A 20,385-nucleotide genomic window follows, 5' to 3' on the forward strand; every position below is an offset into this window, starting at 1 on the left:
TCATACTGAAAGGCCCTCTGTCCTAATTTGTCTTAAGTTAAAATTATGAAGGGAGGCATTCATTTAACCCTTGAAAATTTTGGTTCTTTATTTTTTTTTTCTTTTCACTGCAGTTTTTTTTTTTTTTTTTTTTTTTTAAGAAGCTGTGTGGTATGAAAGCTGGTTGGGGGAACACTCACTATCTGAAGTCGATTTGCACAGTGTGAGAGTGTTAGTCTGTACCTTTCGAACATATTTGCACAATTTAAGGATATTCTCTGCCTTGATCACACCTCCTGAGAAACAGAATGTGGCTTGTTTTCACCCCTGATATTGAGCTTTACAGAACTTTGAGGAAAGGACACGTAGTAAGACGTACCGTTTCGAAGAATCCAGAGGTGAAGTTAGTTTTCAAGTATGTGTTAAGTTCTCCAGTGTGGCTGAGTGTTTGGGTCTCAGATACATGCTGAAATTAAAAGACAGCTTTTTTTTTTCTTTTTTTTTTGAAAAGCATTTCCTACATGGGCATGACATCTGTACTTTTGATGTATTAGTTATTTGAAATGAATCCTAGGTTTTAATTTGTGTGACATTTTGGGCATAGGGGGAAAAGCCATGAGCCACGCAGGAGGTTGAGCATTTTCTCCCAAGGAGAAGGTACTGATTCTGTTCTACCAGCAGAGGGCTCCCTTTTTAAGCTAATGAAGAAGCGCGGCCACTTGCCCATCACTTTTCAAAGCCTAAAACTGAATGGGCAAAGGACTCCGCTCACACTTTCCGTGATATTCTAGAACCTCTATGGTAGAGGATCATACGTATTGTGAAAACCTTGCAGCAAAGTTTTCTAATCTGTTTTAAGACTTGCTTTCTCTAAGTTGAGGTTGTACTGCTTTCCAGTGGACGGTTTTGCTTCTGAGATGGAAAACACTCTAGAAAATGGGATCATCTTGGAAGGTTTGGACATGAAACATCATGTAAGTTCAGACAGGTGTGCTTTAGAGACAGATGTTTCCTTGGTTTCTGGCTTTAGAAAGACAGTTTTTAAAAGCAGGGCTGGAATCTACAGCTGAGGGTGCAAGGGTGTTTTCAGAACAGACCGAACATCTCTGTGATCAGCAGGCAGGAGCTGGAAGATTCACCTAGAGACTCTTCCTTTCCATCAGGAAGTAGGTTTTATGTGCTCTTTCGGTGGCACCAAAGGAAAGTTTGTAAGTCCACTTTTATTGTGAGGTCGGTGCAGGTAACCCTCAAGCTGGGCCTGCCCGTGTGCGGTTGATGTTAACACCTAGCTCTTCCTTGAGCTCTGCATGGGACCATGGGTCACCCTCCTAGGCAGAGTCCGAGGGTAAATAAGATAGAACCATGTTCCTTTATGGGGAATTAGAAGGTAGTTAAAAAAAAAAAATACAAGTAAGCTAAAAATAGCAAACAGAAGAAGTTTTGTTCTAGGTGTGAAATTTTTACATGTGGCCTAAGAGTAATTAACTTCGGTTTCACTTGTTAATGTTAACTTTCTCTGGCAGAAGGAAGTGAAGACCTGGGCCAGTGGGTGGAGAAAAAGGGAGTTTAGGACCAGACACCTGAAGGCTGGTGGTGGTGGTTCTTGCCTTGATCTCTTACAAACCACTGCACATCAGGACTATGTGTGTGTGTGTGTGTGTGTATGTGTAGCCCGAGGGATTTGCTTGAAGTGCTCTTTAGATTACTTTCTGGTTTTAGCGTGAGCGATTCTGTGATTTTACATTGTGATGGTTCTGGAGCTATTAGGAAAGCTGTCCATCTTAGGCTGATGGGAGTGAACATTGGCGTAGCTCAAACTTTGGTCCGGTGCCTGGCAAGTTTCTCAGGGGGCAGAGGTGCCCTGGGAAGGCCTCCCGTCCTTCTGGGCTCTCTTCCTTTGCGGCGGGCAGCAGTCACGTGGGCGCCGGGCAGACACACCTTTTCATTATCAAGACAGCCCTGTGGCCAATTAAATGTGAGTTGCCCTCGGGCCCATACAGGCGCCTGCAGCGTGGGCTCCTGCCGAGCCTTCCCGGGATCCCCCCCCCCCCCGCCCCCGCCCCGGGCCGCGCGCCCCCGGGGGGGCAGTCCCGGGCCACCTGCGGGGCTGCGTGTGTGAGCGCGTGGGAGGCGCGGAGTTCTGGGCCGTTCGGGAGGTTCAGGCCTTTACAAGCAGGGCTTTGATTCTATTTTTGCTGAACTAGCTCCGCCGCTTCCTGTGTCTGGCCGCGCAGCGCCTGCTCCTCGGGGCCGCAGCCGGGCAGGGAGCGCGTGTCCGGGCTCCTCCGTTAGGGCCACTTGTTAGCCCGTGACAACTTTGACTTTGCCTCGGGCTCCCCCCCCCCCCCTCGAAATCCCGAGCTCAGCAAATATTTGAACCTGCCCGGGTTAATGATGAAGCCGTGATCGTTATCTGCGAGCCGTGCGCCGGCCCCTCTCCCTCCGCCGCGCAGCGTCCCTGCAGCAAGCGCGGTCCCGGTGCCGGGTCCCCAGCCCGCGCCCCCCGCCGCCCCCCGCCGCCCACGGAGCGCCCCGAGCCGGCCTCGGGAGCGGGGAGCCGCGGGGGGAGCGAGGCTGCTGCCGGCGCCGGCCCCGCCGCGGGAACTGCAGACATGCACAACCTGCAAAGTAAGTTGCCCGGAGCCCCCCCCCGCCCCCCCCTCCCCGCTCCGTGCACGCGCGCAGCCGACCTCGCGGGTGTGCGTGAGCCGGAGTCCCATCAGGTGCCGCCTGCGGAGGGCAGATAAGAGCCCGGCGGAGACACTCCTCCCCGCGGGGGCTCGGCGGGGGGCGGCCACGGGTACCGGGGAAGGGGCGCGCTTGCAGAGTGCTCGGCGTGGACCTTGGTGCCGGGCCAGGCGGCTCGGGAGACGTGGAAAATCACCTGTCTCCCCGCGCTCCTCCCGGGCGGCTTGCCCCGGGGTCCAGCGGCGCGACCGCGCTGTGCCGCGGGCCCCAAAGGCAGGGGGTGACCCTCTGGGCTGTGAGCCTGCCCCTGGCTGCTTTGGGGGGACGAGGACACATTTGCGTTCAGCAGGAAAAAAAATTTTTTTTTTCTGAACCTTCCTGAGGACAGATCCCACCACCCCTTGGACCTGTGTGTGTGTGTATGTGTGTGTGTGTGTGTGTGCGCGCGCGCCTGTCATTTTGAGTTTAGGAATAGCAAAGTGTCCCCGGGAGCGGGCTGCAGGGGTTGGGTTGAGCCTGCCTTCCTCATTAATGGGGAAGATGAATTGGACCAGACGGGACACAAGTGAACGGAGCTCAGAGAATGCCTTGCTCTGCTCCACTCTTTTCCATGATTTATACGGTAGGTGGGAAGAGCCCGTTGACAATGGGAAGCGTACATTAGGCTCTAGTGAGGGTGGCAGGATTATATGCAGAAGAGCTTTAAGGAACTAAAATTAACAGATTTATAGGGGAATTGATTTCTTTACTTTACATATTTGCCAACCGGGATTAACAGTCCCCAGAGTGAGGCATTTGAGATGGAGGGAGAGAAAAAAAAAAAAACTCAGAGTGATTACATCACTCCCCCCCCCCCCCCCCCCCGCAGCATTAAGCCCATCTTCAGACTTCTGGTGCTGCTGGTGAGAAAGAGTTTGCAAATATCATTGCTTCCTCTACCCTCCTTTCTGAGGTACAGCCTCTTTCTCTCTGGAAGTTATAACTTACCTTGACTGGACTTTGAATTAGTAACATTAAATTTCTGCAGATAATATACACATCTTCATTCCTGTTAAGATTTTTCCATCATTAGCCCTTAAGGTTTAGTTTTTACCATGTTTGGTAGAAGGAGATTTTTCTTTCAATTGTGCTTTCTCCTGTGGTACGTTTGTAACAGTGTTTAAGTTCTGGGTTGTCAGTGCATTCTGTAGGAAAGAAATTAAATATCCAGAGTTCTTGATCTCTTCTGCCTTTAATACATACAGGAGGTACTTAAGGACTGGAAAACAGACCTTAAATATGCCATTTCCATGCATTTGTAAGATTTTTAAACCGAGGCATGATCAGGCTCTCTGTAAACCCAGATGCACTGGGGGAGAGGGGAGAAAAAAAAAAAAAGCTACGTGCTGCAGCATATCAGCTTTTGTCAACCTGCCAACAGCGGAGCGTACCATGCTGCAAGGAGTAATAAAAAAGGAATTAGAAAACTCACTGGTGGAGGAGAATAGTCAAATTAAACACCTTTTTGAAACGATGTGCATGTATACATTGCCATTCTAGTAAATGTGGGTTCTCAGTGAGGTTGGGATTGTGTTAGGGCTGGATGTCGAAGAGAAATGATGAAGCAGGAGTGGTCTGGTGACATTTTTCTGACTTGATTGGCTGGGGTGTGTGATGTAATAGGTTACAGTGCAGCCCCTTATAGGTTTTAAAATGAATTCCAAGACACCATTACAAAGAAAGCCGGACTCTTTTCTTATAACTGAGCTCAGCCAAGGAAACTCTCGCACAAATGTACAACACTGTTTGGAATATGGAAGACCTGGATTTAGAATATGCTAAGACAGATATAAATTGTGGCACAGACTTGATGTTTTATATAGAAATGGATCCACCAGGTAATACTGCAGTATTCTTTTAGAAAGCTAGTTAATTTTGTGGCTTTTTTTTTTTTTTTGACAACTACTGTAACTGATCCTCTTTCGATTTCTCTTGATTAACTTGTTCTAATTTAATAAAAATTAGCTTGATCAGAGCTTGGACATTACATGCTTTGCCTGTAGAAGCAAGCAGGTCAGGCTGTGTGTGGGGAATGCTTTTTCTTACTTGAACAGATAGGAATTGGATTCCAGTTTTTCACTAGTGTCTTTTGTTAATCGAGGTCCTTTGCTATTTGTGGGTTATAGTGTTGTGTGTCGTTCATACTGTTCCTGTAATTAAAATGATGCGTCCTTTGTGCTGCTTTTCTCTTGTGACAGTGGAGGAGGACAGTGTGGTACTTTGCAGTGATAACACTTGGTACTTGAGGGAACATGTAAAACCTAGCAGTGATTGCAACTCAGTCCTAGGTGACCTGAGACTGTTCTAAATCAAATGCCGAGACTTTGCCTGTTCTTATATTAAGATACCGGAATGGGAAAAGGAGTTGGCTTCCCATTATGCAGTCTTCCCCTTTATAAAATATTCTCGATAGACTCCTGAGAGGATTTTTTTTGCATGAAATACTAACCGTCCTTTAAAACTTGTGACTCAGAATTCGGTTACAAACCCTAGCCTCATTTTGCTTCCTCAATTGTAGTCCAGCACTAGCCCTGCTCCCAATTAAGAAATTCAGAAACACTGCAGTCTTTTATTTGTCACCAATTGGTACAGGAATACTGATTTGACATTGAGGAAGAGGGATAGGGTTTTTCTTCACTCTTGGCATAGAGAGAACAATTTATCCAAAAGAATATTAACGTGAATACTTAAAGAGATTTGGGTCACAGATGAGTTTCTTAAAGTGGCTTTTGGCAGGATAGTGCCTGAAATACTAAGATTAGAGAAACCCAATTCCTCCTCTTAAAACATATTGCTTGTAGATGAGTTTTATTACAGCAACAGCATTTGTGGAGGACAGAAACCAAATTTGTCTTTTATAATTAAATAAGAGGAGGAAATTAAAGCCAACCCATGTGGTTTCTCCTGCTCATATGTTCACGGTTTCCTATTTTAGATGGATTTGATCAGGCCTGAAACTTTAATATAACTAGAGCCTAGAAGTAGGAAATGCCGGGACTCTGGATTCACTCTGAAATTCATTCACATGGCCAACCCAGTGTAGTTGTGAATCTGTAAGCTGTTCTCTCCCTTCTCCACTTTCCTTTCTTTTTGATCCATCCTCTGTGAAAGATGTCTTTATTTGTTTAACAAAACGGTCCTGTTTCATAGACTTGTGAATTATTGCTCTATTTCACAGTATTCTCAAGAAACTTAAATTAGACCTAAGTATTCGACTGTAGCTGGTATTTGCAAACAACTTTTTCTTTCTCTTTCATCTGCAGCATTGCCTCCTAAACCACCAAAACCCACCACTGTAGCCAACAACGGTATGAATAACAATATGTCCTTACAAGATGCTGAATGGTACTGGGGAGATATCTCAAGGTAAGGCTACAAACACTCTTTGAGTTTTCGCTCGAGAGAGAGAATTCTAGTTTTAGAGCAAGAAATGCACCAGCATGCTAAGTTCCATTTTTAGGATATCCTCCAACATAAGCATGAAGCATAGTTGGTTGTCTTCCAGGGAAGACCAAAGAGGTCCCAGAGCACTGGGGGGACTGTGGGTGCTGGCTGCCACAGGAAATTAAATCCTCGACAAGTTGTGTTATTTGCAGAAAATGTCAGGGAAGCCCCCAGGGTGATGTGGCACTGTCTAAAGGTGGGGCCCAAAGTCACTTTCTGTTAGGGAGAACTTGTTAGGGTTAATGTTCTTGTCTGAGACACATCTTAAAAGGGCATCTTTATTGGTAGCTTTTTTTGAAGGGGGAGTAAGGAGTCCTTTCAGGGATCGGATCATGTCTTGTTGTGCTCATTTGTCAGTGTGTTTGGTTAAAAAATAAATGAAAACTTTGTCCCGCAGATAGACCATTACTGAAACAGGTAGTTTTTAGGTTTGTCTTTCTGTAATGAGGTGAAATTTGTAACATTTCTATATCAATAATACATGTGATCTGTAGGGGTGGGGGTTGGGGGGGCGATAGAGGAGCTCTGTGTCCTTTGTGTTTAGTTTGCTGTGAAGCTAAATGAAGAATCCTCAAGGTGAGCTTTGTTTTTTTCATTTCAGGGAAGAAGTGAATGAAAAACTTCGAGATACAGCCGATGGGACCTTTTTGGTACGAGATGCATCTACTAAAATGCATGGTGATTATACTCTTACACTAAGGTGAGTCAGGGAAGGTAGCAAAGGTTGAGGTGTGCAAGCAGACATTAAAACACATTTCTTTAGAGAAGACCGTAACGCCCTTACGTCTGTTGTATCCACAGGAAAGGAGGAAATAACAAATTAATCAAAATATTTCACCGAGATGGGAAATATGGCTTCTCTGACCCACTGACCTTCAACTCTGTGGTTGAACTAATAAACCACTACCGGAATGAGTCTCTAGCTCAGTATAACCCCAAACTGGACGTGAAATTACTCTATCCAGTATCCAAATACCAACAGGTAATCGAAACAAAATTCTCCTGTTACAGTATTTAGACAAGATACCTTCACAGCGTTGTGAAGCAGATGAATCCCATGTAATGAGATGTTAATGACTTTTTACTTGTGATCACAAAAGGACGGTTTGATAATGGCTAAAACATTGACTCAATACCTGATCGACTGATGAAGTTCTCTCTCTCTTCCATTCTCTCATTCTTCCAGGATCAGGTTGTCAAAGAGGATAATATTGAAGCTGTAGGGAAAAAATTACATGAATATAACACTCAATTTCAAGAAAAAAGTCGGGAATACGATAGGTTATATGAAGATTATACCCGTACTTCCCAGGTGAGTTTTCTGCGAAAGTCAGTTGACTCTCCAGACTCTTAGTTACTAGAATCTGAGATGTGTCCTTTCAGTTTCAAGAAAAAGGTCAAGTTGAGCTCCTGCTATTGGAAAAGATTCTGTATTTGTAAAACACTGTTGATTATTCATAGCATCTCTAGACCTTTTACATGACCCTTATAGGTTCCAGAATAATAAGTACTTATGATAATTGAAGAGGCTGCTGTGAGTGTCAAGTGGATTTGACGTGATTCCTGAGTGCACTTTTTAGCTCAGAAAACTCGTCTAACCTCTGACATGGAGATGGGACCGTTAGGCCCCGTCATAAAGAAGCAGAGGCTCCCTTTAAGTGTTTTCCTAGAGGCTTAATCTTCTCGAGGCCGCGATGTATCTAGGACCACCAGAGGGAGTAGAAGGCAACGTGGATTCCCTAAAATTGCTGATAAAGGGGAATGGCTTTTAAAACAGTGAAAAGTATAGGAGATTGTCAGGCAGTCTTCTTTCAGAGACTGGGAACATTCCCAAAGGAAATGTGAGCTTCTGTGATACTATTTTAATGGGTTTTATGAATTAGAGGCCTCGCTTGCTTACCAGAGGACTTCCATGCTAGATAGTAATAGCATCCGATGTCCCGACAGCGTCTCACAGTAACACCTCATCTGTCCAGTGACAGGTATGACATTGTCTTATTAACCATTGTGTTGTAGGAAATTCAAATGAAGAGAACAGCTATTGAAGCATTTAATGAAACCATAAAAATATTTGAAGAGCAGTGCCAAAGCCAGGAACGGTACAGCAAAGAATACATAGAAAAATTTAAGCGTGAAGGCAACGAAAAAGAAATACAAAGGTTGGTGAACCGGGAGGGTTGTCCTTGTGTGAAAGAGAATCAGAATCCTCTATCAGAATCAGAACTGTGGAAAGGCAATCTTGCTCTCTGTCCTTCGACGAATAATTAAAAACAACAAAACAAAACCACACGACAGCCCGAGGAAGCCTTCTTTACCTGAAGAGGCTGGTGGATAACCCATGCCTTTCTCTCGCCTACAGGATTATGCATAATTATGAAAAGTTAAAGTCCCGAATTAGTGAGATTGTGGACAGTAGAAGGCGCCTGGAGGAAGACCTGAAGAAGCAGGCGGCTGAGTACCGGGAGATCGACAAGCGCATGAACAGCATTAAGCCCGACCTCATTCAGCTGAGGAAGACGAGAGACCAGTACTTGATGTAAGTCCTGGAAGCTGAACCCCCCGTAGCGCCGCCGACGGACGGTTGCCAGAATTAAGGATAAATTAGGAATGAGTTTGCCTCCTCTGTTTTCCAGGTGGTTGACTCAGAAAGGTGTTCGGCAAAAGAAGTTGAATGAGTGGCTGGGCAACGAGAATACGGAAGAGTAAGTACTTACTGCAGGTGGGAGGGAGGCGGCCAAGGACTTTCCTTGTTTGAGGGAAAGGGAGCAATTGGACCAAGTTTGGAAGAGCCCCTATAAACTGTTAAAAAAAAAAAAAAAAAGGCAGAGTTTAGGGAAGGAGGACGCAGCTCTGGTTTTTCCTGACGAGGCTGTCAAGGGACACTGTGTCCTCCACGCAGGCCCTGAACATCTGAAAACTCCCAGTGTGTTTTGGGAACGATTAGGAGTGGGGAGAAGAAAGACAATTACAGTCAGTGTCGCCCTGAAGCTCAAGTATGGGTTTTGTTTGGATTATTTGCACGCTGGCAGTGCTCTTGGTCCGTTTCCTGATCAGAACTGGACAAACAGGACTGGTTGACACCTTCCTCTGGGCCCAGCTACTGCGTCGTAGTTCCTACCTAGAAAAGAGCAGGAGGGTGACTTACTGGCATTCTCTGCCCAGTGAGATCACAGGGCTGGCTGAGCTGGGGGAGAAGGGGGCAGGCCGGGGAAGCTGTGGGTGGGAGGAGGGCGGTGGGCCTGACGCCCCCAGCCTCACCCAGGCCCTCTCCCTCCCGCCTCTCTAGCCAATACTCGCTGGTGGAAGATGATGAGGACCTGCCTCACCACGACGAGAAGACCTGGAACGTGGGCAGTAGCAACAGGAACAAAGCCGAGAACCTTCTACGGGGGAAACGGGACGGCACCTTCCTGGTCCGGGAGAGCAGTAAACAGGGCTGCTACGCTTGCTCCGTGGTGTATGTATCTCCAGCCGCCGTGTGGTCAGCTCAGGGAGAGCAATGGCCAGGCCCTTGTGATGAGGGCCCCTGGGGCATAAGTAGTCTCCAGACGCGAAAGAGAAGTTTTGGATCACTGCTCTCGCTTCAGAAAAGCGAGTGTCCTCTAGGAAGGAAAAGGTTCTAAAAATACACCACCTTCCCTGAGCTCCCTTCCACTTAAGCAGAGCAATCATCCCAGACGCAGTCAGGACTTCTGGGCCCAGAGGACAGGAGAACAGAGGATAAATGCAAAGTTAAGGGCAGGCCAGCCTGAAAGACTCCTATGGATGCTTGGAGGAAGAGCGCAGCCCCCCAGCCCCACCTGCCAGCACATACATGCATGCGGTAGCCTGTCTCTCAAGGCCACCATGTTCGATTTCTCCCATTTTAAAGATGCAAAGACAGTGGCTCCGTGAGGCTGGGTTCCGGGCGCAGGTGGCTCAGCCGCTAAGTGCCCCCCGGGGGTCCTGCCCTGGTGCAGGACCAGCTCACGAGGCATTTGTTCTCTCTCCTTCTCTCGCCCCCGCAGGGTGGACGGCGAGGTCAAGCATTGCGTCATCAACAAAACAGCCACTGGCTACGGCTTTGCCGAGCCCTATAACCTGTACAGCTCCCTGAAAGAACTGGTGCTCCATTACCAACACACCTCCCTGGTGCAGCACAACGACTCTCTCAACGTCACACTAGCCTACCCGGTATATGCACAGCAGAGGCGATGAAGCGCTTGGCCTCGGATCCTTCTCCTGAAGTGCAGCCACCCTGAGGCCTCTGGAAAGCACAGGGCTCCTCTCCAGCCTGACCTGTAATTGAGCTGCGGAAACGAAGCCGTCTGCCTGCAGATGGGACTCGAGCTTCCGACGACCACAGAGTAGAGGGGGAGACACGCAGCCCAGCACCGTGCGGTGACCATAACGTTTCTACTCTGGAGTGCTTGTCCTTACTTTAGTTTTTTTTTTTTTTTTAACCCCGGTTTTTTCGGGGGGGTTGGGGCGGGGGTTTAATTTAAGCCACAACAACCCACCACACAAAGAGAAAAAGAAATGCAAAAATCTCTGCGTGCAGGGACAAAGAGGCCTTTAACCATGGTGCTTGTTAATGCTTTCTGAAGCTTTACCAGCTCAAAGTTGGGACCTTGTAGACCAGAGGGTGGACGGGCTCCAGAGCCCCGGCCTGGGAGCACTCGAGCCGGGCTGGTTGAGCCTGGGGGTTGCTGTGCACGGTGGACCCAGACACGTCGCACTGTGGATTATTTCATTTTCTAACAAATGAACGATATGTAGCAGAAAGGCGCTTTGGCTCACAAGAGACGTTTTGGGAGAACGTCGTCGGCTCGCGTACGTTCAGAGGAGGAGAATCTGTTGTAGCGGAGTGCCAGAAAGTGTGGTGTTTAAAACTTTAAAAACAACCCCACCAACAGAAAAAAACAGAGCTTGGACAATAGGACTTTCAATGACCTTCATTATATAAAATATGTACATAACAATGGATGACTGACTACTATCAAATAGATGGATTTGTATCAATACCAAATAGCTTCTTTTTCGTTTTGCTGAAGGCTAAATTCACAGTGCTATGCAATTCTTGTCGTTATCTCAGTTTTAAATGTACCTTCAGAATAAGCTTCCCCCACCCCAGTTTTTGTTGCTTGAAAATACCGTGTCTCTGATTCTTTTGGTTGTTGTTATTCGTTTGTGATTCTTTCCCTTTTTTTTTTAAATGTACAGGATGCCAGTAAAAAAAAAAATGGCTTCAGAATTAAAACTATGAAATATTTTACAGTTTTTCTTGTACAAAGTACTTGGCGATTAGCCCAAGGTTAAAAAGTTCATAACAGATTTTTTTTTTTTTGGACTAAATGTTTTGTTGGGCAGTGCCTGATAAGCTTCAAAGCTGCTTTATTCAATAAAAAAAAAAGAGAAAGATATATAAATATGACAAAGTATCGCTGAGTTCAACAATGTTGTTTTAAGACTCAAAATACGGTACCTGGTAATGTCTGTTTCATGAAGAATTGTGAACTTCTTGAATCTTGGGGGGGATGCAGCAAAGGGATGTACAGGCGGGTGGAGGGAGGGTGGCGGGATGGTAATGCACTTTCTCATGACTACAGAGAAGGGAGTAACTTCTAACTTCAGTCTTTTCCCACTTGGATCTGCTAGTTATCCTACATCCCTGACAAGCACGGACCCGCTGCGGCGGCAGGTCAGATACTTTAGGTCTTAGGGAGACAAAGCCAGCCTCGCGGGGCCAGGGGTCCCCACCGTTGTTTGGAACACTGATGTCAAGGTAGAGCCGCTGCCTTGAGAACACGCGTCTCTAACACTAGACGGCCCATCACAACCAATAAATGTTCATTTCAGGAAGCGCACGATCTGAAAAAATATTTTCCTCTGCACGTGTTTCACGTGCCTGCTCTTTTCCATTCAACTGAGATCATGGAGCAAACACACACGGATCGTAGCTGCTGCTGCTGCTGGGCTAGGCTGGGCTGTGGAGAGCTCGCTCGAGTCACGGCCGTTGGAGGAACCCTAACCGCCCCTGCAGGTCACCCGAGTCATTAACCGTACGTGCCCCCGCTGCTGTGGGGGAGAGGCAGGCCTCTTAGGGCCTCCCCTCGTGTGGGGCAGGAGGCAGCCGTCTCTCCCCGGCTTAACATAACCCATGTGGTGCAAACTGGCCGTGAGGCGGGAGCAACCGAACAGCAGTGTGGACAGGCCCAAGCCTGGGAGGGGGCAGTGGGATCTTAGGACCGCAGCTCTCCTCTGCCAGGGCTGACGCAGCCGCGGCTTTATCTCAGATACTGCGGGGAGGGCTGCTTTGTTTGGGTTTTCAATGTAGTTGCTCTTAAAAATTCCTCGGAAATAGCCTAGCAGCTGACTTAATCCACCGCAGAATGTATTTTTTTTTTTTCTTTACATTATTCTCTTCGTATCAAGCGCAAGAACCGGTCTTACAGCCAGACTGTCAGCCCTGAAGCCTGACTGTACTGATCTGTCTCCCTCTCATCTCCACACGGCCGAGGATTTCCCTGGTTGTGTAGTCCGTAAGTGTCAACTTTTGAAACTGTCCTTTCACTTCACACGGAAGCCCAGCGATGCTCTGATAGTAGCTTATGAACCAGCCTTATGCTGGTGGGAGGTTTTTTTGTTTTTGTTTTTGTTTTTTGTTTTTTTTGGTAGCCCATCCACACATGCTATTAACTCTGATTTTCATTGAGCATCTAAAGTATAAGATCTAAGATGTTTCATGCAAAGATAGTCTTATTAACGTTTTTTGGTTTGACACTCTTCCCCCAAGGTGGTGTGGTGTTCAGGCACCTGCCTTATTTTTGCATTTTGCAAACATAAAAATGCAAGTGGGTTTCTCTCAACAGCGAAGGCAGGATGCTTTGTTCCCTTTTACAGCGAGTGACCCCGAAGCTCTGATGTTAGGCCTCCGCCATGTGCCACTCTGAGTGCGGGTAGCGTGCCCACCGCATTCGTCCTTCTAGGTGTTTGACCAGGAGGGATCTTCGGGTTCAGTCAGTCATCTCCTAATAACACCAAGTGGCTGGTGAGTAAGAAGGGACACAGCAGAGGCACTCCTGATAACTGCTCTCATGCAGGCATCCATCCTCCCCACCCACGGTAGCATCCTCCACAGAAAAGCCAGAAGGCAAACGAGCTGCAGCAAGGCTCTGAGGGGGCTGTACCCTGGGAGCTCTGAGACCCAGTACTACACCCAAGAGAAAAATCCTAACCCCACGAGAAGGCAAAAAGCATGTTGTTTGCGACATCTGACCAGTTCGCGGCCCTTGAGCTATGTATATATGTATATGTGCATGGACTGTTTCCAGTACACCTTTCAGCCAAAACAGATCCACAGTCGTTGAGTTCAAGTACACAACCAGCACATGTCTAGTACAATTCTTGTGGATGTGTATGGGTGGGTTTTTTTTTTTTTTCCCTTTGAAGTGGCTTTGTTTTGTCTTCTAAAGGTGAACCTTTGCAAGTGAAGCGAGAAGTTCATAATTCTTTGGCTTTTCCCTGCTTTGTAAAGTTCCTCCTCTGGGTGAGCTGGTCTGGATGACTCGCTTAGCTTGGAAATCCTCATTTTCAGTGTGTCGAGTCGAAATGTGTTTGTGTGAGCTGTCACTGTGGGGAACCAAGTGCTTTGTCACATAGCTGGTTATGGCCTAGTAACGTGTTTGGGAGTCCTACTGATGTTCCTTCGCGGGAGAAAAAGTGCTGGTTTTAACACCTGTGCTTTTGCTATGCATGGTATCTAGTTGGAGAGCCGACCCTGAGAGTTGAGTTCAGGGTCTTCTAAGAAAGGGGCAGTTTAAAGCACAATGCCTCGCATGGGACAGAGTTCGAAATGCCAAATTCTTATTTTTCTACAAATCGGGTTACATAAAGTATTGGTATCATGAGTAGCCAGGGAACAGAATTGGGTTCATTGGCAACACTATCCAACTTCACATTAAACTTGTCACCATGAGATAGCATTAGCTGCCCAGGATGCTGCTATTTAAAAAAAAAAAAAAAAAAAAAAAGGAAAAAAAAAAGAAAAGGCAAAACAAAAAAAAAAACTCATTTATACGTGTGTATTTTTTAAAGCTACAATCTGTTCGATGTTTTTACAAATCTGTTTATATGACATTGTTAAAATAAAAGTTGGTCTTTTGACGAGAGGGAGGATGTCATGATCAGTTGTAATTTTGCCTTTACAAGGCAACTGGGCCGGGGGTGGGGTGGGGGGAGTGCACCTCCTTGACATTTTGTTCAAGCTGTAGATTCAGTGGAGCTACGTCTTGTTTTAAGTTGCTTCAATGCATTGTATTAGGTCTTCAAACAGAATAAAGATTGTTTTGAAACTTAAGTCCTGCGTTGGAATGTCCATCGTGCAGAAGAGAGGCTTCTCAAACGGCTTCTCTCGCCTCGTGCCCGGCCCGTAGCCTCCCCAACCTGGTTTGCATCCCATTAGCCCATTACTCCATTTCTGGAAAGCGAAAGAGACGCTAGGCGGCCCCAAGGAGGATGAGTTAGTGTCACCGGCAACATTTCGCCTGGTCCTTAATGATGAAAACCCGCACCTCTGGGCCATGTCCTGTCAACGCACGTCCCTGCCGCAGGGCCACCGCCTGGCCATCCTTTCCCCCGTCCACACCAGCCACCCCCAGACCTTCAGGATTGTTCTCGACACACTGCGCTCTGTTAAGGCAGCCACTGTCTGTCCCCGGCGGCAGGGCCGGCCACGAGGCCCTGGCCCACGTGCACGAGTGGGACACGGGGTATGACGTGCACTCGGGGAGCTAAACTAGACTCTACACTGAGGTTTCTCTCTGCGGCATCTCGTCGGCATGCACAAACCATTCTTAACGTGAGAGAACTTGCCTATTTGTCTTTATTGCCGAGCACGTTCTGGGCGGGGGGCACCTTGCCTGTATGCGGCACTCGTTGAACACGTGGGGACAGTGAGGGGCCCAGATGGGAAGGCCTGGGCAGTGACGGGAGTGAGGGGCACAGGATGCCAATCTCCACGGAGTGGTGAGGCCAATCCACTTCCTGCTGCCCTCGCCAGCCCCCCTCAGTTCTGCAGCACACGGAACTCTCTAGAACCCTCTGGATTCCAGGTCCTCAGTCTTGCTGTGGCACCAACTCTTGCCAGACAAACCCTCTCTCCAAGATTTCGGAGCCCCCCGATACTCTGCTGCTCAGCAGAAGCTTCTGGCTTCTGAGCTATACCATCAGTGCCTTGTTCCATTTGGATCTAGCCCAGGGGTGGGAGCAGCCTTCTGCTATTGCTAACTCTCCGCATCCCCTCACCAGTGCCTGTGGTTTCTGAGCTGTTCCATCACACAAGGAACCAACTCTCCTGATTTATTCAATCCCTTGAGCTAAAAGTTTTTTTTCCCCTGGTTGATCTCCAATTAATAAACCATCTACGTATCCACTGACCACGTCTTATACGTGATCCCATTTAATCCTTTCACAATTTTGAGGTTAAAGACCATGTCCCCATCCACCGTTCAATGATGTACTCAGATCATGCAACAGTTAGAGCCCATAGTGCAACACCTACGGGGTCTGACTCAAGCCAGAGCTCTCCACCCCGACGCCCTAACTGCCTTCCAATGGAAAGTCATGCTAGGACGTTGAGAAAAGTTAACCGGTTACTCTTCCTGATGGGAATCTAACCATGTGGTTCTCCATCGGTGGACCGTGCACACGTGGCCAATGGCAGGAAATGGCGTAGGTTTGCTTTAGACTGGCGGGTTCCTAATAGCATTAGCACCAGCACGACTTGGAAACCTGTCAGAAGTGCAGATTCCAGGTCTTCACCCCTGAACTACTCCCTCAGAGTAGGACCCAGCCATCTCTTTCAACCAGCTCTCTGATTTTAACACATCCTATAGTTCGAGGATCACTTCTTAAGATCACCTGATTGTTGAAATCGTACTACCAGTATTTTAATTAAAAGCCACCACCGTTATTGAGTGATGGAAATATATTTTACTTTGTTTTTTAAAATTTTTTATTTATTTATGACAGTCACACACACAGAGAGAGAGGCAGAGACACAGGCAGAGGGAGAAGCAGGCTCCATGCACCGGGAGCCCGACGTGGGATTCGATCCCGGGTTTCCAGGATTGCGCCCTGGGCCAAAGGCAGGCGCTAAACCGCTGTGCCACCCAGGGATCCCTATATTTTACTTTGTGATAGAATTTTCATTCATAGCATAGAGTCTGTATAGAAAATAGGCTGGTTTTCAGTTTCGGAAGCCTAGCCTGTTCTTAGCTATCTTTAACCAGCCGCGGCAACTTGGGCAACTCCACTCAGCCATCCAAGCCTCTGACTCCTTATCTGTGAAAATAAAGTTATGAGTCCACATACCCCCAGACGCTAGGGTGTGATGTAGTGGACTGAATGAGCCTACTCGCTCCCCTGGTTTTCCGTTTACCATGTGGCCACAGTCCTAACCCACAAGAGAACTGGCACCTGCAGATCCCCACAGCTGAATCACAACTGGCCCCTCGTGCTGTCAGTGCCCACGACCAAGAATGCATGAGCAGAATTAGAGTCCATGAACTAGCTGATGTCTTAAGGCTACATTTCAGGTGAGTCAAAATGTAGAAGACAAGTTCTTGACAACGTGAAAGGGAGTGGAATTTGGAAATGACATCTTGTTGATCTATCTAAAGCATGAGGACTGGGTCAGAGGACGTTGCCTACCAAACCCTGTGGGGCTTGGCAGGAGGCAAGCGACTGTGGTATGTGAAGAATGGATACTGTACCAGCCCATTCAACGTTTTTTTTTTTTTTCTCTCAACTTTCCCCTTAAGAAGTCTGACTAAAAACAAGAATTTTGTAAAGACTTAAATGTAAGTCTAGAAACCACAAAACTCCTAGAAAAAAAAAAAAACAAACAACAAAAACAGGATAAAAGCTCCCAGACATGGGTCTTGGCAATCATTTTTTGGATGTGACCCCTAAAGCATAAGTGACAAAGTAAATAATAAGCGTGGGACTATGTTAAACTAAAAAGCTTCTTCACAGCAAAGGAAACGATTGACAAAATGAAAAGACAATTTGTGGAGTGGGAGAAAATGCAGACCCTCTCTCAGATAAGGGGTTAATATCCAAAATACATAAAGAACTCAGAAAACTCCAGAGTAAACCCAAAGAATCCGATTTAAAATACGCAGAATGCCCGAAGAGAAATTATTCCTCAGAAGACAAGTGAACGGCTGAAGGCACATGAAAAGGGAGCCTATGTCACTAATCAGGGAAATATGAGTCAAAACCAGGATGAGCTAGCACTTCACACCTGTCCAAATGCTTATTATTAGCAAGTGACGTAACCAAGCCGGGGACATGGTTGGTCTTGTGAGGGGAAGCAAAGTCAGGGATGACCTAATGACCGTTCATGCACTGAACACCAAAAGCATCTTAGCACATGGGAGCGTCATGCTGAGCCCACTGCCCCTCCTCCTGGCCAGGGCAGCACCATGCCGAGAGATCTCCCCTGAGCTCACAACTCCTCCAGTGGAACAAGTGAGGCCAGCTGTGACATTCAGCCTCCACGGCAGTGGGGGATCAGTTCTTGAGAGCCCCTCGCTTCTGGTTTTGTCCCACAGAGATCACAGGTGATTCTGTAGGACTTAACCACATTAACCACCTGGGAATCTGATTGTAACCCTGAAAGGAGGAGGGGTTTCCCTCGACAGCAATTCCTACCTGTAGAGCCCAAGGAATAGCTCCCACCCAGCAGTTTTGCTCATCTGCAGAACCATGTCCAGGATGCTGTGTGACCAGGGAACTTGGCAGAGTTCAGGTAAGCCCAATCAGGGCCCTCAAACAAAATGGCTCTGCCAGCCCCAAAGTCTGGTCTGCCAGTGTCCAGGCAGAATGGCTGAGTCACGGTCCCAACCGCTGCAGATCATGGTCCGCAGGCCCTACTGACAGGACAGGCTGTGTGATCCACATCATTCAAGCCAGGAGACAGGCAGGTGAAGCTCATCACCCTCAGAGCAAACCCAGTGGCCCTGTTTGGTCAGGGAACCTGGGGGCACAGGTCTGCTTAAGACCACAAAAAACCTTGGTGGCCTTGGAGCTACTTCTCCCACTGCACGAGGCAGAGAAACTAATTCATACACCATCTTATCACTGAGTGCAACCTTCAGCCTGCCTGACCAGGGAACCTGACCCAAACACACAGGACGGTGCAGAGCCCAACCGTGAGCCTTGCTTACAGCTGGACTTGCAGAGGGCACAGGCCATGGCACTTCCTGTCTGCAGAATAACACCGGGTGCCTCTCCTGACCAGGATATTCAGTGTACAACACTGCCTGGTTTGGGTCTCCAAACAATGAGCCAGGTGGGCCCTAGGACCCAACCTGTTGCCCTGCCAGGGCAAGGAAACTAATTTACAGCCCCATCTACTGCTGAGTATAGCACCCAATCCGACTGTCTAGTAAGCCTGACCAGAAAATCTAGGCAACTACACAGCCCATCCTACAGCCTCATTTGTCCAGGAAACCAAAACAGCAGTCCTATCCAGCTGTTCTGTGTCATACCATCCCTCCCACTCCTCCTGATGACCTCGGAGCGTGAACAGTTGCCTCACCCCAAAATAGATGCTAATACCAGGCCCCATCTGCCCAAGAACGTTATCAGCAGACATGTCCCAAAAACCTTAGCTGAACTGACTAATGAAAAACTGTCTCTGCCAAAATGAACTAGCAAAAGCTGGGAGGGGAAACCACTCACTCAAATGTGCAGATACCAATGTAAGAAATCAAAGATCATCAAAAATCAGGTAAATATGATGCCATCCAAAGGAACTAATAAAACTAATAACTGTCCCTAAAGAAATGGAGATCTATGAACTGTCAGACAAAGAATTCAAAATAATCCTCTTAAGGAAATTTAATGAATTACAAGAATGCACAACTAAATGAAATTAGGAAAATAAGGCATTAACAAAACGAGAAATTCAACAAAGAAAGGGAAACCATCAAAAAGAAAAACAAGCCCCAAACAGAAATCCTACAGTGGAAAAATGTAATAACTGAAGTGAAGCATTCAATAAAGAGCTTCAAAAGCAGACTAGACCGTGAAGAAGGAACAAGCAATTTGCAACTTAAGACATTTGAAATTAACTAGTCAGAGGAGCAGAGAGAAAAAAGAATGACGAGTGAAGAAAGCCTACAAAATTCATAAAACACAAAGAAACATTATTCTCATTATGGAATCCCAGAGGGATGAGACAAGGAAAAGGACAAAAGGGATATTTAAGGAATTAATGGCTAAAAACTCCACCAAGATGAGGAGAGAAGCAAACATTCAGATCCAAGAGGCGAAAAGATCACAAAAAGGTTGAAACCAAAGAGGGCTACACTAAGATACATTATAATTAAATTGTCAAAAGTCAAAGACAAAGAATTTTAAAAGCAGCACGAGAAAAGAAGTTAACTCCAAGGGAACCCCTGTCCTAAGTTTATCAGCAGTTTTCTAAACAGAACGTTTCAGGCTGGGAGATAGTATGATGATATATCCAAAATATTGAGGGGGGAAAAAAACCTGTCAACCCAAAACACTATACCTAGCAAAGCTGTTCTTCAGAAATGGAGGAGGGATAAAGACTTTCCTAAACAAGCAAAAGCTGAGAGAATTCATCTCCAATAGACTTGCTTTACAAGAAATGCTAAAGGGAGTTCATAAAAACCTAAGGCAGCATTGTAAAACTCACTAGTGGTAAAAACAAACAAACAAACAAACAAACAAACATAGTCAAAACTGGATTCCATAATATGGTAATGGCTGTCATTCACTTATGATTCTAGTTTAAAAGTTAAAAAACAGGAATCCCTGGGTGGCTCAGTGGTTTAGTGCCTGCCTTCAGCCCAGGGCATGATCCTGGAGACCCAGGATCGAGTCCCACATTGGGTTCCCTGCATGGAGCCTGCTTCTTCTCCTTCTGCCTGTGTCTCTGCCTCTCTCTCTCTCTCTCTGTGTCTCTCATGAATAAATAAATAAAATCTTCAAAAAAGTTAAAAAACAAATACAATAAAATAACCCAAATACAGCTATCTGTTATTAGTTACACAGACTAAAACATATAAACTGTAACATCCGTAATCTAAAATCTGAGGGGAAGGAGAATAAGTGTAAAGCTTAGGAATTCTACTGAAGCTCTTAGTTTAAAGTAAGGCACTGTAGCTTTAACACATTTTAGGTAAAACTTGGGATAACTTGGAAAAAACCTGTCATAAT

The 20,385-nt window shown here is 46.6% G+C and overlaps 1 protein-coding gene across 7 annotated transcripts in view; it reads left to right on the forward strand.

Annotated features, from left to right (window-relative positions):
* The window catches only part of PIK3R1 (phosphoinositide-3-kinase regulatory subunit 1), an 81,019-nt gene extending 66,531 nt beyond the window's left edge, over nt 1-14,488 (forward strand). For 5 of the 7 annotated variants that reach the window (XM_025447656.3, XM_025447655.3, XM_035713927.2 and 2 more), the window contains 9 exons: nt 5,970-6,072; nt 6,752-6,850; nt 6,952-7,132; nt 7,337-7,462; nt 8,167-8,309; nt 8,510-8,686; nt 8,784-8,852; nt 9,437-9,607; nt 10,158-14,488. In XM_025447656.3, coding sequence (XP_025303441.3) covers nt 5,970-6,072; nt 6,752-6,850; nt 6,952-7,132; nt 7,337-7,462; nt 8,167-8,309; nt 8,510-8,686; nt 8,784-8,852; nt 9,437-9,607; nt 10,158-10,347 — 1,259 coding nt within the window. In that variant the 3' untranslated portion in view covers nt 10,348-14,488. Of the gene's footprint in view, nt 1-2,553; nt 2,608-4,359; nt 4,545-5,969; nt 6,073-6,751; nt 6,851-6,951; nt 7,133-7,336; nt 7,463-8,166; nt 8,310-8,509; nt 8,687-8,783; nt 8,853-9,436; nt 9,608-10,157 lie in introns of those variants that run through there. The other 2 variants (XM_025447661.3, XM_025447660.3) reach the window with 2 other exon arrangements.
* The last annotated feature ends 5,897 nt before the right edge of the window (nt 14,489-20,385 follow it).

The sequence above is a fragment of the Canis lupus genome, chromosome 2 (assembly GCF_003254725.2).
Source record: "Canis lupus dingo isolate Sandy chromosome 2, ASM325472v2, whole genome shotgun sequence".
Lineage (NCBI taxonomy): Eukaryota > Metazoa > Chordata > Mammalia > Carnivora > Canidae > Canis > Canis lupus.